Source organism: Cydia splendana, chromosome 25 (assembly GCF_910591565.1).
Source record: "Cydia splendana chromosome 25, ilCydSple1.2, whole genome shotgun sequence".
Taxonomy (NCBI): Eukaryota; Metazoa; Arthropoda; class Insecta; order Lepidoptera; family Tortricidae; genus Cydia; species Cydia splendana.
Genome location: NC_085984.1, coordinates 6,047,269 through 6,070,332, shown reverse-complemented (window position 1 = coordinate 6,070,332; position 23,064 = coordinate 6,047,269). Strand labels below are relative to the sequence as shown.

The window sequence follows — 23,064 nt, the reverse complement described above, 5'->3', positions numbered from 1 at the left end:
AACACAGTTGTAGTATATAATTATTTTCCATCGTATTTTCACGGAAAAGTACGAACGTGTCTTGCTATTTCAGTCAGTCCCGGTACAAAGTACTGAGGTTGAATGAAGTAGCATGACAAATACGAACGTTTCCGAGAAAATACGATGGTAAACAATTATGCACTACATTTGTAAGTCCAAGAGTAATTTTTGCATTTTGAATGTAGAACCTTCTTTTATTACAATATTCGATATGATTTTGTCCTTTTAAAAGAACATCGGGAATGGGGTTGGCAACTGTCAAAAGTTTGCATAGATGGCGCCATCATAGCTTGCCCCTTTTTTCTATGAGATTTGGCTTAAAGGGCCCATCCAGGACATAAAATCCATTAAAAAAAAACAGACAATTCTAGGGATTGACAGGGCAAGCTATGCTGGCGCCATCTGCTAAATACTTCGACCGGCCAACCCTATAGGAGGGTATGACACTTACAGAGCAGTTATGCGGCGGGACTATGAGCTGCGTGATCTCTCCCGCGTGGACGCAGAAGCGGTGCAGCAGTTGACCACTGAATAGGTCCCAGAGGCAAACTGCGAAGTCTATACCACCGGAAACAAGATGGGATCTGTCGTATCTGTAAAATAATAATGACGTGTCAAATTTACCGGAAGTAAAACCAGTTTTCTATGCTCTTTTTTTATCACAATCTTTAACGCATCACTGCCAGGGGGCGTGGCCTAGGAACAAACTTGATGACGGTGGACGCACATGTGCGTCGGGGGCAGTGAATGTGTTAAATGACAGAACAGTTATATCCTCCTAAGGCCCAGTCATACAAATAAAAAATTGAACCTATAGTGTAGGAAATAGAGTTGATATTGCGTTGTTGGAAAATTTAACGAAACAAAGCAAAAGCGACTCTGTTCCAATTGAATAGGATTTAAATTTCATCTAGCTGAAGAGGTACTAGAGGTAGCACCTTGGGCCTAAGGAGGCTATTGCCACATTTAACGCCCAATAGGGAGCATAATCTGCAGGGGGCAGTACAGGAGCCCCCTGATTATTGGCGCGAGGTATAAATGTCAAGTTAAAGCTTCCAATGTAGTCCACAAGATGGCAGAACCTACAATGCACAAGAAAACGTACGTGAAATGTAGCGGGTAGCACCTCGCTGGCCCAATATTACAGGGTTCTATGTTTCACTTTTATCGAACTGAAATTTGAACACTGTCATAGTGACATTAAGTCGAATTTCAACTATCTTGAAAATGTAACATAGAACCCTGTAATATTGGGCCAGCGACTTGCTTTGGCAAGAAGTACAGTTTATAGTTTGTTTACGATTCAGGTCACAAGATGGCAGACCCTCCAAAGACGGCTCCTATTATCCTGCTTTTATACCAATTTTGTGCTAAAATCACAGATCGGTCGGACAAATTGGGCAATCGAACTGTAATTTTAGTGTAGGTATATAGGATATAAACTAAACTAACTAAAGCAGTGGTGGGCAAACTTTCTTCATGAGGGGCCAGAAAGTTTAGGATATTTAAGAGGAGGGCCAGAATCGTAGCCAAATTTTTTTTTTTATTTGTTATAATCCTGAGCCAATGCCACATAGCCCATATACTAATTATTTCATAGGACCGGCGGCGGGCCGGATAAAATCCATTCGCGGGCCGTACTTTGCCCACCACTGAACTAAAGGAATAATTGCGAAAGGAAATTTTATTTTATAGCACATTTTCCTTAACATATCTGACACGATATCTAAGTATAATCAAGGATACATTGATTGAGAAAGATGCGTAAAATATAGTCTTATATTTTACGTATCTTTCTCAAGTTGGCACGTTGTTTTCATACCCCCTTATTCATAAAACTTTACGGGCCTGATTTAGTTAAATTATGTTTTAACCCTTTCTAACAAATACATAAGTCAAAATGACAAATAAAGACAAACGATTATTAGCTAATTGAGGTTTGTAGAGCGTTTATGAATAAGGGGGTTAGAGTTTACCTCTCTATTACAATCAATTATCGTAATGTACCTTGGATGAACATGGTGGGGGTACAGAAGACAGTTAACCCTTCCATTGTGACCGTGCAGTAACTGATGCGGTGGCCAATCTGAAACAAGGACACAATCTAAAGTAGGAAACTACATACTTAGACGTGTGGTTGTATTGTATGGCAGAGCCCGTTCGAGAGATAAAGTTACGAAACTTGGTGTATTTTATCAGCATAAGTGTAACAAAATAAGGGGGTGCCCCGTCAGAAAACAAAAAAAATCTTTTTTAAAATCACCCTAATATGGAGCCATCTTCTCGACCTACCATGAGTGTGAACCGTTTCACAGCTCGGAGATAGATAGAAGACCTCAAATTGCAGTATACATATTTCTTTTTTGCACCCCCGAAAGTCCCGCGGCGAAAGCCGATTCCGTGACATTTTTTTTTCAGAATATAGACTAAAGTACCAAAACCTAAAAAACGACTACCATGACAACTTATTTTTAAACATAGACCCAATCGCTGACTTACCATCTAACTGTTGATGGTTTCCATGCAACAACTGAAGTTGTACAGTGTGTGTGGCATTGACGATGACTATAGAACCATCTTCTCGACCTACCACGAGACGGTTAGCGGCTAAGAGGTAGATGGAAGCCGTGAGTTTTACTTCTGAAACAAAACGCATGTTATTGATGTACAATTTTTTTAAACCTTTGTTTGAAAAAAAATTAACTGACGTACAGTTGCCATCAGATATATCGGAGCGGCCAAGGTGCTCACTAATATCTGATCACGCCTCTATTTTTTATTGTTGAGCCGTTGGAGTGCGTGTTCAGATATTTTTGAGCACCTCGGCTGCTCCTACCTATGGCGACTGTACCGTCAGCGTAATTACGTGACTCGCGTTTAGTGCATAATTATTTTCCATCGTATTTTCACGGAAACTTACGAACGTGTCTTGCTATTCCAGTCAGTATCGGTACAATAAGTACTGACATTTATTTATTTATTTAATCTTTATTGCACATAAGAAACCACACTGTACAAAAGGTGAACGGTTGTAGCCGGTGCAAAAACATGTGGTATAGATGACATTGACTGAAGTAGCATGACAAATACGAAAGTTTCCGAGAAATTACGATGGCTAACAATTATGCACTATACCCGTACAGTCACCTGCAATAATATGTTGCACAACGAAGGCCGCAAAAATATCTGACAAGATCTTATTTGTAGAGCCATAAGAGCGTGTCACATATTTTTGCGGCCTTCGAAGAGTAACATATTATTGCTGGTGACTGTACCGTCTACACCTTTACTCAAAATAAGAAAACTTTCTAGTTATGTGAATATTTAGGCCGCTCTAAATGTCAAATTTTACTTCTTCTTTAGCAGCGCTGTGCACTTTTGTGAAGGGGAAAAAATGTTAAACTCGCGACAGGTCACGTGACCGTAAGATTCGTAAGACGTAAGACGGACGTGACCTGATCGAAAAACTGTTACATCATTGAGTTTTCACTTCTGCCGGCACTCCCGGAGTGCAACCCGTTGGTTTTTTTTGCTTTTAAGGTTAAAGATCACATTTTATTTTAAATGTAACAACTATCTTACCGGGCTCCTCAGGGTGGTGCAATTGGTCCAAAATACCAACAGGACTGGGATTCATCTCCGCCCAGGCCATATCCAGGCTGGTCAGCACAATGGGCGCGTGGGCTGAAACAAAAAATATACTTTATCTCTTTTACTCTGCGTAGAAAGATCGAGAAAAGAGGGCTATGCCTATTTTGTTTGTTTTGCCCGACTTGGCAGAGGATTACCCTCAGATGAAGCAAAGGTATCGTCTTGGGTCGTCCCATTCGTTTTTCGTCAAGTTCTTAAATTAGTCCTATTCTGCTTTCGTCACTCATTCTACATTCGTCACAATCGTCGGTGGCTTTCAACGAAAAACGAATGGGACGACCCAAGACGATACCGAATCACCGGAACTCTCCTAACGGCCAGATGTCTTACATTGCTTGGAAACACAAAATACAGCCGCTGTGGCTTAATTTATATACATTACCCGATTAATACGATTTCCCGCATAGTCCCCGCGAAGCAATAGGCGCCGCTGTTTGCCTCCCACTGACATTATTCAAACAAGATTTACTAATGTATGTACTTATATGGAATCGCCCCCACCGCCGGCGGAGCGGCGTCGTCCACGTTCCAAACGGACACGGTCCCTAGAGAGTCGCCGCGAAGCAACAGGCATCGCTGTTTACCACCCACTGACGTTATTCAAACAAGATTTACTAATGTATGTACTTACATGGAATCGCCCCCACCGCCGGCGGAGCGGCGTCGTCCACGTTCCAAACGGACACGGTCCCTAGAGAGTCGCCGAGGAGGAATAGGCGTCGCTGTTTACCACCCACTGACGTTATACAAACAAGATTTACTAATGTATGTACTTACATGGAATGGTCCCCACCGCCGGCGTAGCGGCGTCGTCGACGTTCCAAACGAACACGGTCCCTAGAGAGTCGCCGCGAAGCAACAGGCGTCGCTGTTTACCACCCACTGACGTTATACAAACAAGATTTACTATTGTATGTACTTACATGGAATAGTCCCCACCGCCGGCGTAGCAGCGTCGTCGACGTTCCAAACGGACACGGTCCCTAGAGAGTCGCCGCGAAGTAACAGGCGTCGTTGTTTGCCTCCCACGGAGGTGATCACGAAACGCATCGCGGGCGGGCATGACAGTAGCTGTCAAAAGGCAAAATATAAATATATATAGGCTACAAATATAATGACCACCAAAAAATACTTTGGTACCCTAAATAAAAAAATCATGCTTACCAAAAAAAATTACTGAACACCAAAAAAATAAGGCCAAAAAATACAAAAGTACCACCATTTTAATTACGACTGCACTTCAAATTGTATTCAAATACCAAATATATTGAATGATCACCAAAAATCATTAATGATCACCAAATCTTGAAGACCAAATTAATGCGATATTTTCACCTAAGTAAACCACTATGATTACCAAAAAATTTATACATATTACCAAATAAAGTAAACTGATGCCAAAATTACTAGCCCCTCCCGCTCAACCCCCCGTACCCCGCACCGCATACCTACGTTACCTAATCTACTTTTCTAGTAGCATTTCGTTATGCTACTAGAAAAGTAAGTCAAACTGCTATCAGTTAAGTGGGTTAGGTTAGCACTGCGACCCTTACAGAAACGAAATGGTACTAGAAAAGTAGGTTAGGTTAGGTTTGAACTGCGACCTTTACAGAAACGAAATGCTACTATAAAAGTGGGTTAGGTTAGGTTAGAACTGCGATCCTCACAGAACCGAAATGCTACTAAAAAAGTGGGCTAGGTTAAGTTTCAACTGCTACCCACAGATACGAAATGCTACTAGAAAAGTGGGTTAGGTTAGGTTTGAACTGCGACCCATACAGAAACGAAATGCTACGAAAAAAGTGGGTTAGGTTTGCTATCCTATTAAAGCAAATGACTCCAAAATAATCATTCTTCTAGAAACGAAATGCTACTAGAAAAGTGGGTTAGGTTAGGTTTGAACTGCGCCCCATACAGAACCAAACTGCTATCAGAAAAGTGGGTTAGGTTAGGTTTGAACTGCGACCCTTACAGAAAAGAAATGCTACTAGAAAAGTGGGTTAGGTTAGGTTTCAACTGCGAACCTTGCAGATAAGAAATGCTACTAGAAAAGTAGGTTAGGTTAGGTTTGAACTGCGACCCTTGCAGAAAAGAAATGCTACTAGAAAAGTGGGTTAGGTTAGGTTAGGTTTGAACTGCGACCCTTACAGAAACGAAATGCTACTAGAAAAGTGGGTTAGGTTAGATTAGAACTGCGACTGTTACAGAAATAAAAAGCTACTAGAAAAAGGTGACGAAGTGGATTAATTAATTTAATAGGATAACGATAATTATATTAAATATTTGCACATTTTTAGTTAAAATGTGGTTACAATTTTGGTGGTCATTTACTATTTTTGGGTTTACAATTATTATTTTGGAGTCATTTGGTTTTATATAATATTAAGATTTAAAAATTTGGTTATAATTTTACATTAAAATGGAGTTCTAAGTTTGGTGGTCATTTACTATTTTTGGGTTTACAATGATTATTTTGGTGTCATTTTCTTTAATAGGATAGCAAGATGTAAAAATTTGGTTATCATTTCACATTAAAATGGGGTTTGAAATTTGGTAATCATTTACTATTTTTGGGTTAATAATGATTAGTTTGGTGTCATTTCCTTTAAAAGGATAGTAAAATGTAATAAAATTGGTAATCATTTCACATTAAAATGGTGTTATAATTTTGGTGATCATTCATTATTTTAGGGTGGTAAAATAGATTTTTTTGGTATTAAATTTTACTAAATCTGGTGATCAGTTAAATAGCAGCCATATATATATTACAAATAGCTTTGGAATCCATACTAATATTATAAATGCGAAAGTGTGTCTGTTAAACCGCTGAACCGATTGAGTTGAAATTTGGGATAGAGATATTTTGAGTCACGGGGAAGGACATAGGATAGTTTTATGTCAGGAATCATCCCTAAAGAGAGTGAAAAGGGGGGTGGAATTGAGAGAATTAATGAATTGCCTGATCACTGATTGAAACGTATGCTCAAATTGAATGATTGCTATCACACTTTATTCAGGCGCTATGCTTACACTAGCTGCTGTTACTGATTCCACGCAGACGAAGTCGCGGGCAAAAGCTAGTATGATATCTACAGGAAAAAATGTTGCAAGGACTGTAAGCATGTTTCCAATTGAACGCAAGTAAGGTGGTGGTACTGGTGCTCGACGCGGTCCCAGTACATGTCATCTTGAAACTTAAGTCATTGTCAATAGAGGTGACAGCTGAGTGTCATCTATTTGGCATTAGCATGTCAAGCACTAGTACCACCACCTTATGGCAAATAAGATTAAGCCGAATGTTTCTTATTTAAATTATAAGGATTTAATTCCTAATTTGTAGTAATTTGTATATGTATGCCTGTCGGCGAAACGTAGCGTTCTCATATACTTTTTGTATCAACCCTATTACCTATGTTTACAAATAAATTATGTGAGGTTGAGAATCGTAGCCCAGTAGTGGGACATGGGACGTATATAAGCTGACAATGCTTATGACCAAACAAGTTTTTATGGCAAAATAAAGTGATGTTACCTTAACGTTATACTTAGATATTGAAGATATTTATTACATTTTATAAGAAGATAGCTACTGCGAAATACACAACACGTTCGATATCTTCTTCTCTTTTGATATATTGGTAGTTTTCTGTTCTATTGGCACTGTATACTACAGTTTACGTTTTAATTTTAAAGTACTTATTAAATATAGGTATGTAATAAATAAATTATGTACCGCTTTGTGATAGATTTGCATTATTATAATTTCTCGGTAACTTACCTACAGCAAAGACATATGTAACTTCGTATAAGATGAATAAAGTCTAAGGAAAAAACGTGCCTCGGAAATCAAGAATAGTCATTCTCGGATAGATGGCGCACACACCTTTAGCCTATGCTCGGCTAGATGGCGTGACGACACCGTTCCAGATTTAACAATTTTAACACATAGATATCAGTGAATGAACATGGGTCAAAATTATATAAAAACAATAAAATCATTTATCCATATATATACATCTTTTTGATAATTTTATACGTTTTCATTTTGAGTTTTAGTCGTGTGTCGATAGATGGCAGTAAATTTACTGTGACTACAAAATTTATTATGACAGGACCCCTCTATACTATCTATTCTCTTTGCCTACAGTAAGTAGAAGTTACATATTTTAAATATTAATCTACCTACATATGACTTATCGTATATATATCTTATTCGTTTTCTCAAACACTCGTTTTTGCCACAAAAACTTCTATGTCTGCTTATCACTTACTTTGTTATCAGGATGTGCCAAGATACCAAACAGGACGGGACTATCGTGAGCCACAGTAGGACCGTGGAATCCCTTGTGGTCTGGTACGGAGCTGTAACATATGAATAAGTTAAACAAATACTCGAATTTAAACTGTCGTGAGTTATGACTCACAAATTCAAAGAGAATTTGAAGTAGAGAGTTACTGTCATGGTAAATTATGTAGCTACAGTTCATTTACAGCCATCTTTCGACAGAAGATTAACACTGTTTGAACGCCATTTGACTTTGATCCTTATTATTTCACTGATATGTGTTAACTTGTTAAAGATTAATATTAACGCCATTTAACGGTATGGTGCAATGTTTTCGAGCAATGGCGCCATAACCTACAGCCTATGCTGAATAAGGATCAAAGTCAAATGGCGTTCTAACAGTTTTATGTTCTGACGAAAGATGGCAGTAAATAAACAGTGGCTACATAATTTACTTTGACAATCCGTCTCTATATATAGACTCTATTCTCTTTGGTCATACTAAAGGGGCCCACAGATTACCAGTTCACCGGACGATATCAGCCTGTCAGTTGTTCGGAGCTATCACCTTTTGCGTTTAACTGACAGGCTGATATCGTCCGGCGAACTGGTAATCAGTGGGCCCCTTGACAAAAGACTTAAAAAATACGGTTCCACTCACGTAATTACAGGCACTCGCGCGACTTGTTTCGGAGAGCTTAGGACTCCATTTTCTAGCACTGACAGTGTATGTAGCCGCGCGTCGCGTACTGCTGCACGCACGCTGTTAGTGCTTGAAAATAGAGACCTAGGCTCTACGAAACATGTCGCGCGAGTGACTAAAATTAGGTGAGTAACCGTATTTTTAGCTTAGATGCAAATACCTACACTTGTATCCAGCATTAAATATATAATTAAATATATAGACATAATGGGACAATCTTACACAAATCGACCTACTCCCACAGTAAGCTCAATAAGGCTTGTGTTGTGGGTACTAGACGACGATATATTAATAGATAGATAGATATAAATACTTAAATACATAGAATACATCCATAATTCACGAAGAAATATCTGTGATAAATACACAAATAAATGCCTGTACCAGGATTCGAACCCAGGACCCCCTGCTGCGTAGGCAGGGTCAATACCGACTTGGCTAGGAGGCCATTAACGCCGTAACTTGGCTTGACCGTCAGTTTTTTTACAGTTCACAGTGGTCATATGAAATACGAAAATGTCATTTTACTCTACAATATCTGGGAGACCGAGCTTTGCTCGGAAAACATTTAAAAACTCAAAAATGCGCGTTTTCCCAGAGATAAGACCTAGCTAGATCGATTTTTCGTCCCCGAAAACCCTATATAGCAATTTTCATCGAAATCGTTAGAGCCATTTCCGAGACCCCCAAAATATATATATATATATATAAATAAATATACAAGAATTGCTCGTTTAAAGGTATAAGATAAGATAAGATAAGATAAGATAAATCTGGATACGAGTATAGAGAGATAGAGAACATAGGTTCCAAAATACAATGGGGTTGGCCGGTGGAAGTTTTTAGCAGATGGCGCCATCATAGCTTGCCCCGTCAATCCCTAGAATTGTGTCAAATTTTTGTTTTTTTAATACCCTGGATGCCAGCTCTTTAAGCCAAATCTCATAGAAAAAGGGGCAAGCTATGATGGCGCCATCTAGGCAAACCTTTGACAGTTGCCAACCCCATTAAACTATACTCCATAATTCGCTGCAGGCTATATGTTAGTATCTGGTCATTATGTATATGATAAAATATGTATAATATACAATTAATTACAGTTAAGGCGAAAATCTAATATGATCGATACATATCTTTAAATATTAGCAATGGTCCTTAAGAGTTTATAAAATACATATAGGGTCAATCCGCTAGTTTGTGTCCATGCTCTAGTTTTCGTCCACTTGACGGATTAGCAAATAATATATTTCATTTTTAATTTGCTACTGGCGAAATATCATTTTTATGTAGATAGAAATATTGTTTACACATTAAGGATTGCAATAAGTCTAAATTTGTGCAGCAATGTAGGTTTATATTCAAATTTCGTCAAGTGGACGAAAACTAGAGCTGGACGAAAACTACTGCAATGATCCTATTGTATTGAAAAATATAAACGTAAACGTAATGTAACAGAAACATTTTTTTCTTTAAATTTGCGCTCTCAACACTAAATATAATTCTGCCACTTAAATAAAAAAAAAACTATTAAAACTATATATTTCTAGTTTAAATACCCGATCATATAAGATTTCCATACCGTACTTATACAATACAAGCTAAGCGAATCATTTAAGCAATCATATTATTTTAGGAAAGCGACTAAGTATAGTAAATATTAATTAAACACCAATATAGATGATTCACAATGGAAGTGCAGGTGGCAAAATAATATTAAATACATAACCTACTTGTCACTAAATACTCAAACTAAATGAAATATTAAAAACCTCTAATAATTTTTGACGGTACAAACACTGTCTCGTATCAAAATACGTTGTACAATATCATCAAACCAAATAAAAAAATACTTCAATATCTAAACTATTTTGAACTAAGAAGCTTCTAAACCAATCAATAAAGGAGTTGTACCTGACAATAATTCTCCATGATATTTTATGCATACAACTTATGTGTGATCTTGTTTTATTTAGATGTACTGTAGGGTTTTTTGAAATATTACCTTGCGAGTTGGATATGTAGGTCATATTGAGTAACTTTGTAAATATTTAGTTTTAAGTACCTATATAAGTTTCTCATATAAGTGAATTGTAAAAATTCTTTTGAGAAATAAAGATCTTTGAACCGAACTTTTATTTAATACAGGACCAGTAGGCTTAGCACAGGACCGTCGCGACGGTATCTCACGCGCGAGATAGACTATAAGTCGTTTTCTAACCGCCACTTGCACCATCCTACTAACCCGGGGTCAACCGGTTAAACCGTTAACCCAGTGTCAAATTGTACTGGTAACCCAGGTTTAACAGGTTAACCCCGGGTTAGTGGGCTGGTGCAAGGGGACCTAAGTGTATTAATTAAATAGGGTCTCTAATTAATACACTACCTCGTAGTGTCTATCTCACAAAAGAGATACTGTCGCGGCGCTCTTGTGCTAAGCCTACAGGCTCGAAACAACGAATAAAGCTGTCTGTCCTATAGAAATAACTGATGCTCAGCCGAAATGTAACAACTGGATTATTATTTTTAGAGATTATGGAGTTAGTCCCATATGATCCACCTTGCAGACAATGGTTAACAGTTATAAAAACACCCTATGCTGTATTTTTATTGTTTATGCTAAATCGATGGGTTTTTATTAGGAGAATTACTGTCAGCATCGCAAAGAGATAGTCCTTGCTGATCGGAGTATCTAAATACAGGTGCTAGCAAAGGAACATACAGACAGACAAACTGAATGGTGCTAACCTACTGATAACCCGTCCGCGCAGTTTGCTATAACAGAGATTGTATTATTTAGCTTGGATGACGAAAAATGCTTGTTTGAACTATTTGTAAACAAGCATACAAGCTTGTTCGAGTTTGTAAACAAACATACAAATAGGCTGAGATTTTTGTTTTAATTAAAGGTTAGGAAAATGTCTGCTAATTTACTGGATAACTGATGAATGACTAGAGTTAGACCAAGAAAAGTCTGCAGCGATTATGATAGCCCACGCAGTGAATATGTTATTTTAAACGTCAAACTTCTATGAAATTATGACGTGTAAATAACACTTGCACTGCGTGGGCTATCAAAATCGCTGCAGACTTTTCTTGGTCGAACTTTATCGCAATTGACAGTACCTATACAACGTACAGATGTAGTGCATAATTATTTTCCTTCGTATTTTCACGAAAACGTACGAACGTGTCTTGCTATTTCAGTCAGTCTCGGAACAAAAAGTACTGAGGTTGACTGAAGTAGCATGACAAATACGAACGTTTCCGAGAAAATACGATGGAAAACAATTATGCACTACATATGTAATGCTAAGGCGATTCACACTAACAATGCGATCAGAGGGCCTACTGCGAACCACGTTCGACGTGTTGCCTCCCTGTCACACTTACGTACGAATTTACAAGTGCGACAGAGAGGCAACACGTCGAACGTGGTTCGCGGTAGGCCCTCTGCGTCGGCGAGCAACGTCCACTTGGTATATCCTGGTGTCAATTTATGACTCGCCTAACCTCCTAAGACCCAGAGTCATTTTTGCAGTTTAGAATTCGGAACCTTCTTTGATTCAGCTATAGTTCAAAATTCGATTTCAATTTGTTCTTTTTAAAGGAACTCAGGACTTAGGAGGCTAAATGCATGGCGCTATCGACTGCCGGCGGCGGCTCAGGGTATATCCTATGGTCTGTATCTTTAGGTATTTAAATAAAAGTAAACAAAATCTACCCTCAAATGGCTCCTTAAGCCAGTTGAAGGTAGGTGAAAACATTACATGATCAAATAATGTAGGTTGAAATCAGGTTGTTCAGTGACTGATATATGCGGTTTTGTATTTGGTTGGTTAACCCATAAATGTTATAACTACCCGAAAATGTACAAATTATTTGTTTACTATTATTTAAATACCTAAATATACAGAGTATAATGCATATACTATTATGCAGATTGTATAGTTTATAAAAAAAAGTATTTCAAGTAAATTTAGGTACATAGCAAGCATTTTTCGTCAAAAATGTTATTAATGAAACATGTAAGGAGCTTATTATTGTTGTAAACGTGCATGTTAGCGATATAATGATCAAACTTTTATTAAATTAGTTTAAATTTTATAAAAATTAAGCTCCGTTGAATGCGACCGAAATAACACAAATTATTATTTGTAGTATATTTACAATATAAAACAAAATGTATTGTAATTACATAACATGGATTAAAAACGTTTTCAATAGGGAATATTACTCAAAACTCTGCGTAGGGGGCGCCACTACCACTATCCATCACAATCTGCCGCGAAACAAGAAAATCGAAATTTCGTTATTTAACCTCTCTATTACTCTTGCATCTTCGAGCGATAAAGAGGCAGATAACTAAATTACGATTTTCGCGTTTCCCGGTAGGCCCTTGTTAACAAACCGCCTTGATGCATCAATGTCATATTTTATTGTCTGTGAAAACATGTCAAAAAACAATTTAAGGCACAGTATGTATAAGTTACTCTATGGTTTACTAGCTAGCTTAGGGCTGCACTCTGGCGGCAGAACATTGCAGTAATACCCCCTATTAGAACGCCACAATAAAGCAAAGTGAAAGTCCGTAAAAAATATTCTTATTACTTATTTGGGTAAATCAACTTTCTCTTGTCACTCGTTGCCATGGTTACGGTCTCCTGGGTCACTCTTAAAATACTAGTTATTTCGTATTTAAATGAACCAAACTTGAATTTTTTGGTAGTCTTAAATTTTAAGGCCTTTCCATAATGGGACATCTACTAAGCACGTTTGTAGAACATGGTACAGCAGCTCTTCTAAGAAACTATGCTACTATTGTCTCCTGGCTGATGGGACAGAATAACAACAAGAAATAGTTGATCGACCCATTTATAAAAAAAAAATTACGTATATAATTTGTGTTATTTGTCGTTTATGTTGTAAAATATAAACACAGAGGCCATTTTGTGCTCTGATGAGATCTAGAATGGAAGTTTATTTTAGCTGCAATAATGATTTAAATTCATGCCAATTGAATGTGAAAATCTAGACATTAAGGGCCGCCGCACACTCTAGGGCAGGGGTCTCCAAACCCCGGCCCGCGGGCCGGATCCGGCCCGCGATGCGTTCCAATGCGGCCCGCCGACACCCAAAGCGAGTGCCCACTGTCCGGCCCGCGGGAGCCAGACTCCAGGGGTTGAGCATTCATTGAGAGTGGAACTGTTCCTAACAGCAGCAACCAGACACCGTCCCCCGGCGCAAAAACCGACGGTGGCCCGCGCGAAAGTTTTTCAGGCGCAATATGGCCCTCAGGTAATAAAGTTTGAAGACCCCTGCTCTAGCGTCTTCCGAGCGTCGTCTAGGGTCTATGGCTGCTGCTCGACGCAACGTCGGCGCAGCTGCGCAGCGACGCCATTTTCCATAGAGACTAGACGCCGACGCTCAAAAGACGCTAGTGTGCGGTGGCTCAAAAATCTTTAGTAATTTTAGTTGCGGAGGTGAAAAAAACAGGGATTTAATAGCAAATGCGGAACATGCTTCATTTTAAAATAAATAAATTAAATATTAAAAACATGACATTGTAAATGACGTGACGTCACATTAATTAAATAAATATTACAACAAATGATTTTGACGATAAGACTTTCCTGTGATACCTACAGAATTTCTCAAAAACTCTGTCTTATTTACCCTTAGGAATGTTATATGTATTTGATTCACTAATTTATAATTTGTATAAAATTATATCAGTTCATTCGCGAAGCGTCTGGTTGACGTAACTGGTGACCGAAGAGCTGGCGGCTTCCTCGCACAACTTATCAGCATTGCGATACAGCGAGGAAATGCCGCCAGCATCCTTGGTGCAATGCCTCAAGGGCCTATTTTAGATTTAAGCTAGTTATTAATTTTGTTTAGTAGTAGTACCACTGTATACACGGAGGCTAAATAATAACTACATTCCTGTTGCCAGGGAGGTTTTGGGATTATACCGAGCAGCTTTTACTATGGGACCAACCCAGACCGCGAAAAAAAAAATTAGCCTCCCATACAAAATGAACCAGCCAAAATGTATGAAACACCCAAATTCTTTTTCGCGATTTCGGGGTTGGTAGTAAAAGTTGCTCAGTACAATCCCAAAACCTCCCTGGCAACGGGAATGTTATTTTTTAGCCATCCTGTATATCTTTTAAATCATATTTAGTCTTAAAACACAAATAAAATTTTATCTCATATCCCAGCACCTCCACCAACATTAAAACTAAACACAAAAACGAACACCTCCGCAACCAAAACTACTAAAGCAAGGACACGTAGCACGAGGAATATCGTACAGTAACCCGCCTGTTTCTATCTCTTTTGCACGCGCATACTTATATTGCTCGAACAGTGCCATTGACCGCCGTCATCATGGGCGGAACAGGTATATAATTACTAGAGATGCACCGGATATTCGGTTACTATCCGGTATACGGCTTATCCGGCATAACATAGTAACATAACATTGATTGAACAGTCACGGTCATATTCGTACCCGTTTATTATTTTAAAACAATTGAAACATTCCACTCACTCGCACGCGCACTCATTTCGAACCCAGAAATGAGGCGCGCGGCGTTCACTGCGAAACAGGTCAAAACCTGCACAATACATGCTGAAAAACCGAATTGTAGGTATAGTTCCGCCGGCCGAATATTCGGCGGCCGGATACCAAATATTCGGCCGATGGCCAGGCCGAATATCCGGTATCCGGGCAAACAATTATCCGTTGCATCTCTACGCGCGTGCGACAGTGATAGGAACAGGCGGGGTCATCATCATCATCATCATTTCAGCCTATATACGTCCCACTGCTGGGCACAGGCCTCCTCTCTTGCGCGAGAGGGCTTGGGCTATAGTCCCCACGCTAGCCCAATGCGGATTGGGGACTTCACATACACCTTTGAATTTCTTCGCAGATGTATGCAGGTTTCCTCACGATGTTTTCCTTCACCGAAAAGCTAGTGGTAAATATTAAATGATATTTCGTACATAAGTTCCGAAAAACTCATTGCGGCGGGGTCAATGTACGACATTACTCATGTTAAGCATCCTTTGTTTACACACGATCGTTTTGCTTCTCGAATGTAAGTCAGTCTAGCAAGTCTAGTACAGTCGCCATTAGATATATCGGAGCGGCCAGGGTGCTCAAAAATATCTGAACGCGCACTCTAACGCCTTGGCAATAGAGGCGTGTTCAGATATTTGTGAGCGCCTTGGCCGCTCCGATATATCTGATGCCTACTGTATTAGCTGACGATACCATGGTTAGGTAGAAAGGGTGTTGAGAGACAGGTTTGAAAAATGTTTTTTCGTACATACCAGAATCCTTACCTCCTTATTCATAAAACTTTACGGGCCCGATTTAGTAAAATTATGTTACATCCCTTTCTTACAAATGTGTACATAAGTCTAAATGACAGAAAAAGACAAACGATTCATAGCTAATTCGATTCAATTCAAATAATAATTCGATTTAGCTCGGTGCCTTAGAAAATTACCATTTTAATTTCATTTGTTCATAGTCACCCATCTCCTAACGACCTTCCATAGTACATATTAGTATAGATAATCCCACTTTTCTAGTCCGTATACAGTACGTACTTGGCGGGCAGCCTGTAGAGGTACCCCTTGCCCTCGGTGGACCAGACCAGCACGCGGTCGGGCGCCAGGAAGTCGCCCGACATCCAGCGCTCGCCGGTAGGGGCCTGGATCGAGCACAGCACGGAGAAATCACCTGGAAACGTCACATTACATGTAAATACTAGCTACATCTAAAAGAATAGCAGACGCCACTGGTGATCGTAGAGCTGGCAGCTTACTCGCACAAAGAATGAGTATTGCGATACAGCGAGGAAATGCTGCCAGCATCTACGGCACCATTCCGCAGGGGGATAGTTTGTAATTATTTATTTTAAGATTAGTTTTATTTATTTTTGGATTTAATTTTTATTTTTGTAGGTTAGTTATTTAATTATGTTTTGTTTCTAAGGTATGTATTATATTAAGTTTGTATTTGTATGCACTAATAAATAAATACTAGCTTTTGCCCGGGGTTCAACCCCCAGTTCAGAATATTAACATGCATAGAATTAAAATAAGAACAGGCGTGCGGCATATTTCATTGATTACTAACTATTACCTATAGTATACGGTGGTTTGGATTTTGGATTTCTCCGACATCGTCGATTATCGGATCGCATCAATTACTTTCTAAGATATGATAAAGGTGACATTCGGGTGGCGACTGCAGCAGCATTATTCTGTTGCAATGTTACTGCTGCAGCACTGTCAATTTTCGTGATAAAATGATGTATCTGATTTCCATACTAAAAGTAAAAATGTAAAACTGTCTATCATATTGCGTTTTTTATATCGATATATTTTCGCGCTCGCTTCGCTCGCGTTTTCAATTACTTTCTAAAATATGACAAATGTGACATTCGGGTGGCGACTACAGCAGCATTACTCTGTTGCTACGTTACTGCTGCAGCACTGTCAATTTTCGTGATAAAATGATGTGACTGATTTCCATACTAAAAGTAAAAATGTACAACTGTCTATCAAATTGCGTTTTTTATATCGAAAAATTTTCGCGCTCGCTTCGCTCGCGTTTTCAATTACTTTCTAAGATATGACAAAGGTGACTTTCGGGTGGCGACTGCAGCAGCATTACTCTGTTGCTACGTTACTGCTGCAGCACTGTCAATTTTCGTGATAAAATTATGTGACTGATTTCTATACTAAAAGTAAAAATGTACAACTGTCTATCAAATTGCGTTTTTTATATCGAAAAATTTTCGCGCTCGCTTCGCTCGTGTTTTCAATTACTTTCTAAGATATGACAAAGGTGACTTTCGGGTGGCGACTGCAGCAGCATTACTCTGTTGCTACGTTACTGCTGCAGCACTGACAATTTTCGTGATAAAATTATGTGACTGATTTCCATACTAAAAAGTAAAAATGTACAACTGTCTATCAAATTGCGTTTTTATATCGAAAAATGTTCGCGCTCGCTCCGCTCGCGTTTTCAATTACATTCTAAGATATGGCGACTACTACAGCAGCATTAGGTACTCTGTTGCAAAGTTACTGCTACGGCACTGTCAATTTTCGTGATAAAATGATATGACTGATTTCCATTCTCAGCTGTAATGCGGCAATGAACGTCACTCAATTTACCAAAAAAATTCAATGTAATCTTGATGACCCTAGGGAGAGGGGGCACCATGGTCTAGAAATGCTTAGGGCATCAAAATATCTTAATCCGGCACTGGTCGTTTGCGGAGTCAAACGATTTGGGACTCGCATTTTATACACATTTCCTTGCCTTCCCGAAAAAAATCGAATCATTTTCGCGAAAGTCTCGCAACGCATTGAGGTTACAAACGGCACGCGCTCTTCCTCAGGAGTCTGAAGAAGACCACGGTGAGTGGCGCTCTAGCCAGGCAGGCCGCTTCGCTTTCGCTCGCGTGCGTATACCTTACTGTATCGTCCGATATACACCTACTCTGTCGTTAAAATCACGTGTAAAATTATAATAAGGGCGAAAAAAACTATTGATTTTGGAGTGTAGTTTTATTTAGTGGTACCTAAAATATTTTATCTGGTCTACTGTCCTCTAGCATATCCATCTGTCAACTTTACTTCAAGTTTCGCCTCCAGGGGAGAGGGAGAGAAATTAGGATTAGAAATTAGCCGCTTACTGACACAGACAGAATTCCACGCGGGCGGAACCGCGGGCACAGCTAGTCTCTAATATTTTTCTTGTGTAAGGGTTATTTTATGTACTTTTAGTCGTTTTATTTTCTTGAATGATGACGGATGTTCTCCTCTACAGGTCACAATTCTCAACCGATTCTCGTGAAATTTTGTGACCAGATTCTATGATTAAATAATTTTTTTATGTCAATCCAGTTTTTGGAAATCTTTAAAAATGGAGGAGTCGTGATACCTCGCGCCTAAACAAATAGTCGTATCGATATCATAAGAGTTTTTTCTTTTTGAGATATGTTTATAGATTAAATGGCCAAAAATTCAGAAAATTTATTTCGCTGGTTTCGGAGGTATTGAGATATTTAATTTTAACTTGAGAATGAGTAGCTAAATTTCGTCAGCTTAACCAAGAACTATTTGGCTCAGTTTGTATACGTTCGCTTTTTTTGTTTGTTTGCACAGAGAGTATACAGAATACAGAATACAGAATACAGACTTTATTGGTAAATATAAACATAGTTACATTTTACACGTCACTAACTTAAAACTATTGAGTACATTATGTTTTTATAATTAAATACAAGTAGGTAATAAACAAGTAACATTTGTAGGTAGTTAGGTATTAGAACCTGTTTCTCAAACGATGCTGGGTCAATTACTCACCGGCGCACTCATAAAGTCGGCAATACGATAGTATGCCTGATCTATTAGAAGGGATTTAAGTTTCTTTTTGAATATTGCAGTCTGGGTTCGATCCCCAGTATTTGTATGCTGGGATATAACTTTTTTTATTTTTTTACACTTAAATTTCGTACTGTTTTTTTATTTTTATTTACTATATTTAAAGCTCTTAGCACCATGTAATTTAAAGCTCTGCTCGCGAGGTCTACAGCTCACAGAGCCACTAGTCTACTTACCGGCGTCATATATCTGACAGTACTTCGCACACACTATGAGCACTGTCCGTTGGTTGTAAGCACAGCAGTTGAGTGACAATGCGTTTAGGCAGCGAATCTGCTTTGACTCATTTTCGTATATCGGCTCAGATTGCTTATTCTCATGGCCTAGGAGGGACCAAACCTGTTGATGGAAAAAAATACACTTAATTATGAAAAAAAATGTTTAAAACAGATGATATCGCCTAATAAATTTAATTATTTAAAATATACAGAAAAAAAAAATTTGGCTGTTTCATACATTCCTGCTGATGTAATGCCGGTGATTTATATGGGACAGCGAAATTTTTATTCGCGATTTCGACATTCCCATAATAAAAGTTGTTCAGTATGACCTATAAAGTAACTAAGTAGATTATGATTTATGAATATACTAGCTGTGCCCGCGGCTCCGCCCGCGTGGAATTCGGTCTGTGTCGGTAAGCGTCTACTTTCTAATCCTAATTTCTCTCCCTCTCCCCTGGAGGCGGAACTTGAAGTAAAGTTGACAGATGGATATGCTAGAGGACTGTATCCACTGTGTCCAGATAAAATATTTTACAATTACCTTATTAAGCCCCAAGAGTCTAGGCTCTTAAATAGAATTAGGCTCGGGGGCTAAAGAGCTAAATAGCCTTTTAGCCTTTTAGGCGTCAAGAGATGAGGCGAGCCCTAAAAAAAGAGCTAAAAGGCTCGAGTCCTTTGGATCACTACCTTTATCATATGTTAGAAAGTCATTAAAAACGCGAGCGAATGAGCGCGACAATTTTTCGATGTAAAAAAACGCAATTCGATAGACAGTTGAACATGTTTACTTTTAGTATGGAAATCAGTCACATCATTATATCACGAACATTGAATGTCACCTTTATCATATCTTAGAAAGTTATTGAAACCGCGAGCGAAGCGAGCGAGAAAAATTTTTAATAAAAAAAAACGCAAGTGGACAGACAGTTGTACATGTTTACTTTTAGTATGGAAATCAGTCACATCATTATATCACGAAAATTGAATGTCACCTTTATCATATGTTAGAAAGTCATTGAAAACGCGAGCGAAGCGAGCGCGAAAATTTTTCGATATAAAAAACGCATTTTGATAGACAGTTGTACATTTTTACTTTTAGTATGGAAATCAGTCACATCATTTTATCACGAAAATTGACAGTGCCGCAGCAGTAACGTTGCAACAGAGTACCTCATGCTGCTGCAGTCGCTATCCGAATGTCACCTTTATCATATGTTAGAAAGTTATTGAAAACGCGAGCGAAGCGAGCGCGACAAATATTCGATTTAAGAAAACGCAATTGGATAGACAGTTGTACATGTTTACTTTTAGTATGGAAATCAGTCACATCATTATATCACGAAAATTGAATGTCACCTTTATCATATGTTAGAAAGTCATTGAACACGCGAGCGAAGCGAGCGCGAAAATTTTTCGATATAAAAAACGCATTTTGATAGACAGTTGTACATTTTTACTTTTAGTATGGAAATCAGTCACATCATTTTATCACGAAAATTGACAGTGCCGCAGCAGTAACGTTGCAACAGAGTACCTAATGCTGCTGCAGTCGCCACCCGGATGTCACGTTTATCATGTCTTAGAAAGTTATTGAAAACGCGAGCGAAGCGAGCGCGAAAATTTTTCGATATAAAAAAACGCAATTTGATAGACAGTTGTACATTTTTACTTTTAGTACGGAAATCAGTCACATCATTTTATCACGAAAATTGACAGTGCCGCAGCAGTAACGTTGCAACAGAGTAATGCTGCTGCAGTCCCTGACCGAATATCACCTTTATCATATCTTAGAAAGTTATTGAAAACGCGAGCGAAGCGAGCGCCAAAATTTTTCGATATAAAAAAACGCAATTTGATGGACAGTTGTACATTTTTACTTTTAGTACGGAAATCAGTCACATCATTTTATCACGAAAATTGACAGTGCCGCAGCAGTAACGTTGCAACAGAGTACCTAATGCTGCTGCAGTCGCTATCCGAATGTCACCTTTATCATATGTTAGAAAGTTATTGAAAACGCGAGCGAAGCGAGCGCGACAAATATTCGATTTAAGAAAACGCAATTGGATAGACAGTTGTACATGTTTACTTTTAGTATGGAAATCAGTCACATCATTATATCACGAAAATTGAATGTCACCTTTATCATATGTTAGAAAGTCATTGAACACGCGAGCGAAGCGAGCGCGAAAATTTTTCGATATAAAAAACGCATTTTGATAGACAGTTGTACATTTTTACTTTTAGTATGGAAATCAGTCGCATCATTTTATCACGAAAATTGACAGTGCCGCAGCAGTAACGTTGCAACAGAGTACCTAATGCTGCTGCAGTCGCCACCCGGATGTCACGTTTATCATGTCTTAGAAAGTTATTGAAAACGCGAGCGAAGCGAGCGCCAAAATTTTTCGATATAAAAAAACGCAATTTGATGGACAGTTGTACATTTTTACTTTTAGTACGGAAATCAGTCACATCATTTTATCACGAAAATTTACAGTGCCGCAACAGTAACGTTGCAACAGAGTACCTAATGCTGTTGCAGTCGCCACCCGAATGTCACCTTTATTATATCTTAGAAAGTTATTAAAAACGCGAGCGACGCGAGCGCGACAATTTTTCGATTTAAAAAAACGCAATTACATAGACATGTTTACTTTTAGTATGGAAATCAGTCACATCATTATGTCACGAAAATTGAATGTCACCTTTATCATATGTTAGGAAGTCATTGAAAACGCGAGCGAAGCGAGCGCGAAAATTTTTTGATATAAAAAACGCATTTTGATAGACAGTTGTACATTTTTACTTTTAGTACGGAAATCAGTCACATCATTTTATCACGAAAATTTACAGTGCCGCAACAGTAACGTTGCAACAGAGTACCTAATGCTGCTGCAGTCGCCACCTGAATGTCACCTTTATCATATCTTAGAAAGTGATTGAAAACGCCAGCGAAGCGAGCGCGAAAATTTTTCGATATAAAAAAACGCATTTTGATAGACAGTTGTACATTTTTACTTTTAGTATGGAAATCCGTCACATCATTTTATCACGAAAATTGACAGTGCCGCACCAGTAACGTTGCAACAGATTACATAATGGTGCTGCAGTCGCCACCCGAATTTCACCTTTATCATACCTTAGAAAGTTATTGAAAACGCGAGCGAAGCGAGCGCGACAATTTTTCGGTATAAAAAAAACGCAATTTGATAGACAGGTGTACATTTTTAATTTTAGTGTGGACACATTATTTTATCACGAAAATTGACAGTCCTGCAGCAGTAACGTTGCAGCAGAGTAATGCTGCTGCAGTCGCCAACCGAATGTCACATTTATCATATCTTAGAAAGTTATTGAAAACGCGAGCGAAGCGAACGCGTAAATTTTTCGATAATTTTTGGTGCCCCTAGACAATGGTGCCCTAAGCAAGTGCTTATTTTGCTTAAAAGAAAATCCGGCACTGCAAATGACAGAGGTCAATGTTTTTTTTTTTTTCAAAGTACCCACCTTCGTGGCCATTATTAAGTGCTTAAGGAGGCGATACGTATGAATATGGATTTGATATGGATGCGATATAATTACGATTAGGTATAATTCATGACGGAGAAAATAAATAATTTTAAATAAATTTATGCAATTATACGCGTGTTGATATGTGTGTTTATTTTACCACTACGTAACTATGTAAACTCATTTTTAGTTTT

General features: G+C 38.5%; 1 protein-coding gene across 1 annotated transcript in view; it reads right to left on the bottom strand.

The window, feature by feature from the left end:
• Nucleotides 1–23,064, bottom strand: part of LOC134802850 (WD repeat-containing protein 7) — a 156,156-nt gene that overhangs the window by 126,554 nt on the left and 6,538 nt on the right. Inside the window, exons 6-14 of the mRNA XM_063775587.1 lie at nucleotides 19,313–19,475; nucleotides 16,284–16,416; nucleotides 11,406–11,432; nucleotides 7,944–8,034; nucleotides 4,596–4,743; nucleotides 3,604–3,705; nucleotides 2,521–2,661; nucleotides 2,029–2,107; nucleotides 473–614 (exon numbers count right to left, since the gene is read on the bottom strand). Coding sequence (XP_063631657.1) covers nucleotides 473–614; nucleotides 2,029–2,107; nucleotides 2,521–2,661; nucleotides 3,604–3,705; nucleotides 4,596–4,743; nucleotides 7,944–8,034; nucleotides 11,406–11,432; nucleotides 16,284–16,416; nucleotides 19,313–19,475 — 1,026 coding nt within the window. The remainder of the gene's footprint in view (nucleotides 1–472; nucleotides 615–2,028; nucleotides 2,108–2,520; nucleotides 2,662–3,603; nucleotides 3,706–4,595; nucleotides 4,744–7,943; nucleotides 8,035–11,405; nucleotides 11,433–16,283; nucleotides 16,417–19,312; nucleotides 19,476–23,064) is intronic.